The sequence below is a fragment of the Herpailurus yagouaroundi genome, unplaced genomic scaffold, assembly GCF_014898765.1.
Source record: "Herpailurus yagouaroundi ecotype Mexico unplaced genomic scaffold, PumYag 215, whole genome shotgun sequence".
Classification (NCBI taxonomy): Eukaryota; Metazoa; Chordata; class Mammalia; order Carnivora; family Felidae; genus Herpailurus; species Herpailurus yagouaroundi.
In genome coordinates this window covers 1,302,906-1,315,073 of record NW_024412446.1, presented here as the reverse complement: position 1 = coordinate 1,315,073, position 12,168 = coordinate 1,302,906, and the positions used below count along the sequence as shown (strand labels likewise).

Genomic DNA, 12,168 nt, shown 5'->3' with positions numbered 1-12,168 from the left:
ATTTTTCACACTGGTACCATAGCTTCTGAAGGTTTACTGTTCTCGGATGTATTACCTTTGTAGCACTGGCAATTGGAAAAGTTCCTGATCACAGATGGTACCTACAGCCCTTAATCAACTTTCTAGCTTTTGATGGCAGTTTATCTCAGTTATTCATGAATTGTTACTTCGATTAGCCTCCTTTGTCCCAACACGATTATAAACTTGATGACAAGGATATGCAGTCTCTTCCCATTGTACGCTCCACATCATAGTGAGACATAGTAGCTATTTAGCAGGCATTTATATTCATAGTGTGTTTGTTGAGCATTTATGATGTAGAGAAGCCCATTTCAGTGGCTTGAGTCTTACATATCTGTGTATTTACAGCTACCAGTATCTGGTTGGCTCCAGGAAAAGCTGCAGGGACTTTGCCAGGCTCTATTTTGAGTGGAGGGAGTAAAGGGGAGGAAGTGAGCAAGGCCCTGGGACAAGGAGAAGGCCCTGTCTTGATCAGACGTTCAAAGCCTTTAAAGCTGATCTTTCTGACACCAAAAAGATGGACACATGTGCCCTTTCTTTCATAGCTTGGTTCAGATGAGCATACATGTCTGAAAAAGATAAAAGTATTTTTTTTTTTTTTACAACTTAGATGATGCATATTTTTTCCTGTATTGATAGGTGATTGTTGATGAACAAAACCTGGATTTCCTGTTGGCATATACTATTTCTGCTATTCAGCAGTGTAGTTCCTGGACACACATGGAGATTCTCCAAGCCCTGGCAGCTCTGGTTTACTGCAATGGCTCAAAATGTCAAAAGGTAGTTTAAACTGTGTTCTGCCTTTCCTTCCAAAGGTTAGGAACACAGGCTCTGAACCAATAGACTCGTGCTCAGGTTTCCATCCTGTCATTAATGAGATGTGTGACCTTGGTCAACCCTTACTCAACCACCCTGAATCTCATTTCTTCATGGATACGGTAGATCCTTTGAGGATGAGGTGAGACAGTCCTTGTAAAGTGCTTGGCACTCGCTAAACATGAACCACTATTGTTATCGTCATCCTTCAGTGTGCACCCAAGACTGAAGAGCTTCAGCAGCTACCTGAGCTGAGAGTGATGATCGCTACTGGTGTTTCAGGGCACATCTTTGCATGCCCATTTGAAAGATTTAGCTAGCAGCTGGTCTTTTGGGACTTAACCGCCCATTAGTTAAAAAAAATGACACCCACCTAAAGAGTAATAATTTTCCAAGAAGCCTTTTCTGACGCATGTTAGCTGTTATTTTGTTCTAGTACCTCCCAGACTTGCTCGGCAAGAGCGGGATTTTGATGAAGTTGAGTGACTCGGCTCAGCCCGACCCTGAAGCTAGGAGAGCTGCAGTGCACTGCATGGCAAACTTGTGTCTCAGGTATGTGAGTCCGGCCACATCTCCTGGCTGTGATGAGACAGGGCCTCTCATGTCTGAAGCCAGAGCCAACTTAGAAAAATAATCTACTTTGTGTTTCCCATGTTCCTTGCTAATAAGATCATCGTGTATTGTTTATTTTAGCAGTATTTGTTTAAAAAGGTAAAGTAAAGGAAAAAATAGACTAGGATCTTATCCCTAAAATAGGGAAAGAGCAGTACATATGCAATATGTCAAGGTTTTGTTTTCTGTTGATACAAATTCTAACCATATTAAGTCTTCTAGAAGGATATAGTCATGAATTTAAGCTTTGTTGAGGCCTCTATCAAAGCCAATTTCTTCTAAGAAAATGGAACCAATCCCATCCACCAAATTGTAGATTCGTGCACTGGAAACTGAGGAGCACAGACTTGAACCGATGTATCTTGACTCCCCATTGCGGTGTTGTCCAGTGGGGAGGAGTCAGGCTCAGCTGTGTGATTCTAGCCAGACAAGACCTGTGTGCATTGTTTCCCTCTACACATTGAAAAGTAGAGCTAAAAAAAGATTTCTTTCTCCATACTTCTTCCACTACAAACTTCTGTAACTTTTCCCTGTGGAAACCCCTCTTCCTTCTTGGTATTCATTCTAGCCATGTGCTATTCCACAGCCGTAGTTACTTACCCGAAGTGCACAGTCTTCCTTAATATAGTTTCATCTGAAGGTACATTCCATCTCCACTAGTCTGTATTACTGCTATTTTTAATTCTTATTCTTTTGCAAGCCCCATTTCAAAGGAGACTGAGTTTGAGTTACTTTCTCTGTATGTGTTTTAGTGTACCAGGACAGCCATACTTGGAGGAACCCTACCCAAATATCTGCTTCCAGGCTTTCTTGACCACTTTACAGTCTCCAAAATCATCTGATATGGATGATATCACGTTTTGCATGGTAGGTGGGGCTACCACTAATCTTGTGAATGTTACAGATGTGTCTAGAAGCAGTAGTCGAACAGAAGCTGTGACTAAAGAATATAATTTGGTTGTTGAATCAGTTTTGTCTGGAGATAAAGGCATAAGTGAGATATTTATAACCTGCAAAGATGGAAATCATATCTTTCAGGTTTAAATTACAAAACAGTTTCTGTTTGTTTTGTGGTTCTAGATTTTTGAAGAAAAGTATTTTTTCCCCTCCTGACTAAAAAAGCAACACAGTTTCAGAATAGTAACAGTCTTTTAGATGGAAGGGAAAGGAGATTTCAGCAATATCTGCAGTATTACTTCTTTTTAAAAACTCTGATGCAGATATGGCAATTTGTTAACATGCTTTAAATTCAGAGTGACACATTTCAAAACTTACAGATCTGAGGTAGTGAAAGTTCCCTATAGTTCCCTGCTCAGATATAACCACCTGGAACAATTTGTTCTACATGCCCCTAGACATTTTTTTCTGTATATAAATAACTATATTTTATAATTTTTCAGTGGGATCATATTAAATATGCTGTTTTTTACCACTGTATCTCTTTTTTAAAGTTAATATTTCTTGGGCATCTTTTCAGTACCTATTAATGTACCTCATGCATTTCTAACTGCTGTAGCTGGGAGACGTTGGGCAAGTTACTTAACTTCTTGAGTCTCCATATACTTTTTCTCTCAAATGAGATGAATGATACAGTTACATGAGCGGTATGTGAAATACATCATTTAAAGTGCTTGGCAGATGCTTCCTGTTATCATGATTGAGTTTCCCATGTAGCAGAGGGCTAGCTTCTTACATAATGATTGTCATAACAGATGGACATTGAAGTTTCTTCAGTGTTTCCACTATTTCAGAAAAAGGCTATGTTCCCCATCCTCTCTGTGTGGGGAGTGTTTTTTAAGGACAGTATCTTTTTTTTTTAAGTTTTATTTATTTACGTGATCTCTACACACAACATGAGGCTTGAACTCACAATCCTGAAATCAAGGGTTGGATGCTCTACCGACTAAGCCAGCCAGGCACCCAAGGACTATTTCTTAATGAGAATGCTGAGTCAAAAGATCAATCTCGATCAGAATTGCCCTCTAGAAACCTGTTCCCACATACATTCCTTTGACTTTAAGAACTAGTGAGGCTGCTGTATCATAGAGATTCCCCGCTTCCAATCTCTGCTGCCACTTTTCCATCCCTGTCACCTCCTTCCCACTACACACCTCCTGTTTTTTTTTTTCCCTCCTTGCTCACCATTTGTACATGCTAGCTTACAAACATGTACAGTAAGACCACTCTTTTCAGTGAGAACACTCTGTTCTTCTGGAAAATAATTAGTAGTTCATCACATCTCTCCTCTAGATCTTCTTTCTTTTCCCCTGTTGCATGATTTTTTTCGTCATTGAAAGACTTCTTCATCCTAGGTGGTGCTAGGAAGCTGACCCCTGGATAACCAAATTTTCTGTACCTTTTAACTTGGCCTCTTTTCTCCCCCAGTTGTTACAAAATGCATTGAAAGGTATACAGTCTCTTCTCAATGGGGGTAAGATGAAACTGACACAGACCGAGGAACTTGGAGCTCTTCTGGCTGTGCTAAAGGTAAGTGCTCATCGCAATGAGTGTCTTTCCTGCTCAGACCCCAGGCATAGGGACCACTTTATGTCATTTCTCGAAAGCTAGCTTTTGGGAAGTATATATTAGGAGATCGTCCAAATGTTCATATGTAGGCATATGTCAAATTAAGAACTGAAAACAGTAAGCTGTGCTTTAAGTAAATTCATCAAAATTCTAAAACTTTACGTATGAATCTTCACTTAGGAAGGGAATAGCTTATGATCTGTAGACAATTTAATTGTAGATCCTCTTAAACCTGTTTGTACTTGAAAGAGGAACCAGGGCTTCTCTTTGGCTCTTGGCCCACATAAGTAGACAGGCCAGTCAGATGGCAATTAGTAGGCTGCCTCCTTTCATTTCTGAGCCTGCTGGTCGGTGGGAAGGTACCTCTCTGGGGACCCACCTTTCAGGTCAGCCAGGAAGCGGCCTCGGGTCAAAGCCATTTTTAACTTACCTTGATCGTGACTAAAACTTTAAATCTTTCCCTGTCCCATCTCCCATATAGACAGCTAGATGTGGACATGGATAAGTGAAATAAAAATGATAGATTGTTTAAAAAAATCATAGATAAAATAATCGGATAAAACAGGTTGGATAAATTTTTAAACTTAATAAAAATGGTAAGTAAATAAAGTAAAATCAAACTTAAACTCATCTGACCAGACCAGATCCACCCAGATGGGATTAAACTCTTCTGTAAGCCCTAAACCTTCAAGATACCAATTTTCTGTCCCTTTGAATTTCTTCAATAAGATTCTAGACATTAATCGGTTCATCGATGTGATTCAGAACATGGCAAATCATTCTGTTTTATGATTTGTTTTTGTGTGTGCGCTTCCTTCATCATCATCATCAGAAATCTATGTTTCACGGACTCCCAGGACTAAACATAGAGCTGCCCACGGTGTTATACCCCACTCTGCTTCCTCAGTATGACGGGCGGCCACCTGTCAAACCGCAGCAATCCGAATCCAACACTTCTCGACCAACTGTGGTATGCTTGTGTTTACTTAGCATGAAGTTGTGGATTGTTTTTAATATATATTTTCTGTGATTTGCATCCCTACTTGCGCCAAAGGCTGACGTTAAATTTGATTTCAGTTTTGGGTTTTTAGCATAGTAAATGTAAATTCATCAGACTGCTGAAAACACTGGTTAGAGCATCTTATATTTCTAAGAGGTCTAGGCAGTGTAAGAGCTATAGCAGCGGACATTCACTTTACGCCTGAAGCCGCACATCCTCGTTCCCCAAATGCTCGAGACCACAGGTCAACCCACTTTTTCTACAGAAGGCTAATTGGTAAATATTGTAGGCCTCTGTTACAACTGCCAGGTTTCCCAGCCTGTTCATATAGTTGCCATCTCCCTCATGTTTCCGTTGGAGAACCTAGAGCATACAGCTATATGGGCCACTGTATTATATCTGGACGTGTATCCGGTATTACTTATAAAATGTTTATAATTCGAAATTCTTCTACTCACTGAGTTACTCAACATTTACTGAATACTTGCTACATCCCAGACGTTATGCTAAACATTAAGGACATAGATTCTGTTTTTAGGAGTTTAGGGGAGAAACTCAGAGCCTACTTGGGATTTTCTCTCTCCCTCTGTCTCTGTCCCTCCCCTGCTTGCTCGCTCTCTCTCGCTCTCAAAATAAATAAACTTTTTTTTTTTTAAAGAATGAGTAGAGTACAAAAAGGAAGGAAAGTGTTGGTTATTTTTTTCCGCCAGAGGAAACAGAAGGTGCCTAGGCATAGAGGATGAGCATGTGTGCAGCCTATTTGTTAACCAGTAGTCTAGAGTGTCAGGTGCGTGCAGGAGAAGGCTGGGACAAGTAGGTAGCAGAGGCCAAATCATAAGGGTCTTTTATAGTATGCTAAGGAGTTAGTTTTTATCTTACAGGTGGCAGAGATGAAGACTCTTATATAGGGGAGTGATATGATCAGATACACATCTAGGAAACATCACTGTGGTAGCAAGTAAAAGGTGTGAGTCTGGGGCCATGTTAATAATACAAAATAGAAGTGATGAGGACCTTCCTTTCTTAAATTCAGGGGACCTTGAGAATGCAGAGGGAGGCCTAGATTCCAAAGATATTTGGATGTCAGAAAGGAAGCAGGAGAAAAGAAAGAAACTGGCTCTTACTTACTATCTACAAAGCCTCAGTGACCTAAACCGTGCATTGTATATAGTGGATTAACGTCTCTCTTCTACATCTAGAGTGGTGCTAGCTATGGGTCTTATCTGGAAGAACTGAGAAAATTGTCACTCTAGTCATTTTCTATAGACTTGAAATCTGTTGCTGCTGAATGCTTTCACAACTGTGCAAGGAAAGTGGCATTAGCCTTATACTCACAGATCAGGAACTTCAAGCTAAGTGGAAGGTGAAATGATTTGCCCACAGTCACAGAGGTAGAATTTAAACCCAGGCTACCAGTATGGCTCTGTTGTACATACGTCATGCCTTGTTTCCTGTAGTCCAGTAGGGTGTGTGTAAGCACTTAGCACCGCACCTGACACACAGAGTATTAAGTAAGTGCCATTCTTTCTCCTCTCCTCTTTTCTTCTTTCTTCAGACTACATGTTGGGGACATATTTAGTAAATTATCAAATGAGAAAGTACCAATACCTCTCATATGTATGTTTTCATTTGCTCCTAAAATCAGAATAAAAAGAAGAAATCAAAAGTAAAATCAAGGAAAATCCAGCAAGAAGAGGAAGAGGAAGAATCCAGTGGTGAAAGAGAAGCAGCCCCCATCACTGGCTCAGGCAAAGAGAACCTGCGTGAGGGGAGCACTCCCTGCTCCTCCTCCCTGGGAGTCCGAAGTTTGCCTGTAGAGGGAAGCAGCATGGCAGGAAGAGACCGAGTCTCCACCCCCTTCCGTTCTGCCAGTTGGAAAAAGGTCAGCAGTAGTGAGTCTGACTATTCGGATGCTGAAGGAGGCATGCAGAGTAAAATGAGGTAGTAGTATTTTGTTATGTTGTTACGCCTTCTAATCTCAGGTGCACATAAGTTAATAACTTTGCTTAAAAACCTGACTGCTACACAAGATTTAATTTGAAGATTCATTTATGCTGGGCTTTGTGTCGCTCTACATCTGCCTTGTCCCCTTCATCTGCCTTTGTACATGTTGTTCCTCTGCCTGGAATTTTCTTCCACTTTGTGTGCCTTCTTATTAACCACTACTCCACTTTGGTACGAGCTCAGCAATCATGTCCTCTGAGAAGCCTTTTCTTACTAGCACCCCTGCTCCCAAATTCTGGCTTTGGTGCCTTCTTTGTGACCCTTTGATGTATCTCCACCTTAGCATCGATCAAAATGCCCTGCAGTTATCTCTTTAACTGTCTGTCTGTCTCTGCCCCTCGCAGGCTCCTTGGGGGCAGGGCGGGCTTTATGTCTGCCAGCCTCAGCACAGTGCCTGGCACATACTCACTACTCCTGATGCCAAGCTGTTGCCCTCTTATTTTCTGTCTAGTTGTGTTTTATATTGTTTACTGTATTAACTTGTTATGTAAACAAATTGCTTTAGCATGTTTTGATTGCATTTTGAAAACTATTTTTTCAACTATCACGTTGGCATATTTACTTTTGGGTTTATTCAGAAAGTTGAGTTTCTTAGTGCATCATGTGAGTTGGCTGGAATAAATAGAATTTCATGTTTGTATTTTTTAAAGACTTTTTTTCTTCCTTCTCTTGGATAGGTCTTACCAAGCCAAAGTTCGCCAAGGAGCATTAGCTTGTTTTCTTTCTACTATAAAATCAATAGAAAAAAAAGTTCTTTATGGCTACTGGTCAGCCTTTGTTCCTGATACAGCCGAGCTTGGAAGCCCTCAGTCAGTGTCCCTGATGACTCTTACGTTAAAAGATCCTTCTCCAAAGGTAAAAGCACTTAAATTCTGAGCATAATACCAGGAAAGTCTTTGTTGTTTTCCCTGCCTTATCTGGTCTCATCTGAACACAGCTCTCATTACTAACAATCCAACTCCTGACTGGAGAACCACAGGACAGGCAGGAGGACAGAACACGGGCGTATGTGAGTAGCAGCCTGAGAAGACTCACACTAGGGGCCCTGCTGCCTAGGGCTTGCTTGGAGCCTGAGCGCACTGACTTGTAGCCTCCGTATCCCTTTGGAGCTGCACTGAGACCGCCGTGGTTCTTTCCCTTTTATGGGAATGTTGATTGCCATGGGATTTATAATAGGAAAAAATCAAAAGCAGTTTAAACACTCAGTGGAACATCTTCGTCCATAATGGTTACGAAGAATACGTAAAGCTTAGAAAAATGTCTATGATAAGAACACATAAGAAAACTTGTGGGTGACCCTTCAAAAGCTTTTACAGGGTGAAAAAAATAAACAGGCCTCAGTTAAGCACAAAAATTTCAAACATCCAATATCCTGAGTCGTTAAACCAGCAGGAAGTTTTCAGATTAACTGAATCAGTAGCAAATGAGAACCTGTAAGAAAAATGGAAAATAAGGGGTGACAAATAAGTCAGTACTGAAGCCATTCTTGTAAGTGAAAGGAAAAATACTATAAAGGTTAAAAAATACATGTATTTGAAAAGCCTCCCCCAAAAATAAATAAATAAATAAAAAAGAAAAAAAGAAAAGAAAAGCCTCCGGCTGCGGGGAGCTGCCGGCAGGAGCTGAGGAGATCGTCGTGTGGAGCAAGTGGCAGGCTAGGTAAACCACCCGCACTGCAGCTGCCCAGCCAAGGGGACAGCGAACGTATGAGTTTGGGATATGAGTACAGAGAGGTTATGGAGTCGGATTTCATGAAAGTGGATTGAAATCTGTGTCATGGTGTTTATGTCTTTATTGTTTTTATTTTATTTTTTTTTATTTATTTTTTTTCAACATTTATTTATTTTTGGGACAGAGAGAGACAGAGCATGAACGGGGGAGGGGCAGAGAGAGAGGGAGACACAGAATCGGAAACAGGCTCCAGGCTCTGAGCCATCAGCCCAGAGCCCGATGCGGGGCTCGAACTCCCGGACCGCGAGATCGTGACCTGGCTGAAGTCGGACGCTTAACCGACTGCACCACCCAGGCGCCCCTGTCTTTATAGTTTTTAATGCTTACATTTGCCTTAGAGTGCCATGAGAAATTTTACATGCGGCAAAGTGGTCCTCCTTGATTTGGGTACCTTTTACAAGACCAGTGCTCTAACCCCTGAGCTATGGAGCCTTGGGTACCTTTTAGATATGGTCTTGCTCTTTAACTTTGATGAATGCAATGCAAGAAATGTGATGAAAAGGAAACGTATAGAACTTCCTTCTGGAGATGTCCTAGCTCCAGGACATGAAGGTCCTGGAGAAATGGAAAAGCAGTCATCATTTGTAGGATTTAGAAAGATCAAACTAATGAGTAGAACTTGTCAGTTCCATGTAATGGCAAGTGAAATGGTTGTAGCCAGAAGCTTTGTCACAGATTTTAGGTTAGAAAGGTGTAAAGAAGTGTGATCATGGTCCACAGTGAGCCTTAGTACACACCTCTGCAAACTGTCCCTGTGCACCAAGACACGTGCTAGGAGCAAGTGTTGTGGTCGGTGATGTCAGTGAGAGAGACTTTTTACAAAGACTCCTAGAAAGTTGTGTGCAAAACTTAAAAGTTCACATAAATGCAATGGAGCAGCAATCGTTGATCAGAGCTAGATTAAAAGGTACAGTCATGTGTAAAAGCTGAGTGGTCATCTGCTCAAAGGCTCGTTGTAAGTATAGAGTTGGATGCCTGAAGTTTCTCTTAGGATGAAACATGACAGTAGTGCATCTTGCTGAAGTGCACAGTGATGACAGTTTCAAGTTCATGGCAGCTCTGGTATGACCTAGGGTAGATTCAACTGGAAGCACAGTTTTTACTGATATGCTGAGAAACTTTCCAAAGAAAAACGGACAGAAGGAAGGAGACTGGACTCTTCACTCAGAACACTGGCAATAGATTACTTTCGGGAAGTTGCAGTATGAAATGTTAGAGTGATTAATTCCAAAGGAGAAAACTTAGAAATTTCCTTTAGGATTTGGCAGTGGGCAGTACTTGGGAAATGGTCATATTTTTACATGTTGGAATGTGCTTCAGAAAGCACATCCTGTATGTTTCCAGATGGCACAGAGCAAATTATCAATAAAAATACCATGACTAATTTATGAATTTCTTCTATAGGATTTCTTTGGGTGTTAAAAGGGTAGATTATGTGGCTATAGCAAGACTTGATCTAGGGAACAAACTATGGGACAAACTTTCTTGGTACCTTGAGAACTATCCCAATTTTCAAATTTCATGATTTTTTATTTCTCTTTTGGAGAGCTATGAAATGTGGAAACAAATCAAAATCTAGAGTAATAGCCCTATAAGGAAAGAGAATAAAGCAGGTTTGTAACTATCATGGACTGGTAGGTAGTCGGGTTTTCCCTTATATGGCCGACCAAGAATCTAGAGACCCCGACACAGTGTTCAAATGCCCCACCCTAAAGGCAACCAACTTTAGGAGTGTGATCAAATAAAGTTAACCTTGAACATGTGTGCAGAATAATCAGTCCTGGGACAAAGCTAAAGAAGGGAACAACCAAGTACATTGAAACCTCACTGCTACCCACTCCCAGCCATGACTTCTTTATCATCCTCCCAGGAAGATTGAGACCAAACATAAAAAAAGGAAAAACTAAGGACTAACTGAGCTACCTCTGCAAACATTTCTGCCACATCCATAAGTAGTAAAAAGGGGAAAGTGTTTTCCTGTTTCATTACCTTTGAACAAGTCTTCATGTCCAAGAAAGTGAAACTACTCCCTGGTGAAACAGAGCACACTGATGTTTATCAGATTGAAAAGTCTTCATCCATCATTGTAAATATTCAGACAATAAAAACTTAACAAAATGAGTTCTCTGGAGAGCTGCCCCTCTTAAGATTTGCTTGCACATCAGTAATTTCTGCTGAAAGTGCTGATCAGAACTGGTAAACAGTATATTAAATATTGATGTAAGAATCAGTGAAGCAGAACTTGAATGATTCAGTGTCATAAGTAGCTTTTTTTTTTTTAGCAACAGAGATCTATTAAACAAGGTTTAAAGGAAATTAAATCAGACCTATGAGAAATATCATGTGATATAGTATTATATTTTTCATAGATTTCCTACCTCGGTGATACATTTCAGTGACTTTCCTTTTGTTTTCATTTGTGATAGTCATGGATACTTTTACCTCTTAGGGTACCAAAGTTAATGAGGCTAAAAACTTTTGGCTTTTGAGTATCAGTTCATTTCTTTCCACAAGTTGGTTTTAAATTGTAATTGCTTTGTCACCTGTGGGAATCATGATTTTTTAACTGCCTTATAAAGAAATGGAGGTTCAGCATAGCATACCTTTATTCAGACCTGCCATCTAATCAGGCGTTGGCAAACTATGTTTCTGTATGACCCATGAGCTAAGAATACTTTTATACTTTTAAATTGTTGTTAAAAAAAAACTTTTTAAAATGGTATTTCATGCCATGTGAAAATTATATGAAATTCAGATTTCATTGTCCGTAAGTAAAATTTTATTGGAATATAATCATATTTATTCTTTATTTAGCATCTGTCTTGTCATGGCTGAGTGGTTGCAACAGAGGCTGTGGCCTACAAAGTCTAAAATATAAAGTAGGTGCTACTGGTCCTTTGCAGAAAAAGTTTGGCAGCCCCTTATCTAAGTTTTTGTTGGGTCAGCTGACTTGTGACTTGAGTTCTTTCTCGCTTGCTGTCTCTCTCACTCTCTCTCTCTCTCTCACCCTCTCACCCATACACACACACACACACACACACACACACACACAATTTCCTAATACATTGTCAGCTTCCTAACTTAAATGATTATGCTTGATTCTGAAGACTTATATTGTCATACTACAAATTTATTCTCAGAGCGGTAAATCTTTAGTTTTTTGTTTGTGAGCCCACTCTACAAAAGATGCGCAGAAATGACTTATTCCTTAGTTACTTGGAGATGATATAGTTGAAGATTTTCTGGAGAACCTTTTTCACACCAAACTCAGATATGCTTCATGGTGAGCAAATATTTAGATTAGAATTACAATGTTGATTCCCCACTTTTAAAATATCTGGAAGTATTTAGTTGGTATTTTGGGGGGCTGGCCAAAGAGGGTACAGTATTATATAACTGGTCCTACATTTATCACCTGCATTCCATTATGGTTAAATTGGCTTTCTTTTTATTTTTTT

General features: G+C 40.1%; 1 protein-coding gene across 5 annotated transcripts in view; it reads left to right on the top strand.

The window, feature by feature from the left end:
• The window catches only part of HEATR6 (HEAT repeat containing 6), a 36,509-nt gene that overhangs the window by 5,859 nt on the left and 18,482 nt on the right, over window positions 1–12,168 (top strand). For 4 of the 5 annotated variants that reach the window (XM_040455169.1, XM_040455168.1, XM_040455170.1 and 1 more), the window contains exons 3-9: window positions 661–801; window positions 1,274–1,389; window positions 2,202–2,316; window positions 3,835–3,936; window positions 4,808–4,945; window positions 6,621–6,916; window positions 7,657–7,834. In XM_040455169.1, coding sequence (XP_040311103.1) covers window positions 661–801; window positions 1,274–1,389; window positions 2,202–2,316; window positions 3,835–3,936; window positions 4,808–4,945; window positions 6,621–6,916; window positions 7,657–7,834 — 1,086 coding nt within the window. The remainder of the gene's footprint in view (window positions 1–660; window positions 802–1,273; window positions 1,390–2,201; window positions 2,317–3,834; window positions 3,937–4,807; window positions 4,946–6,620; window positions 6,917–7,656; window positions 7,835–12,168) is intronic. The other variant, XM_040455171.1, reaches the window with a different exon arrangement.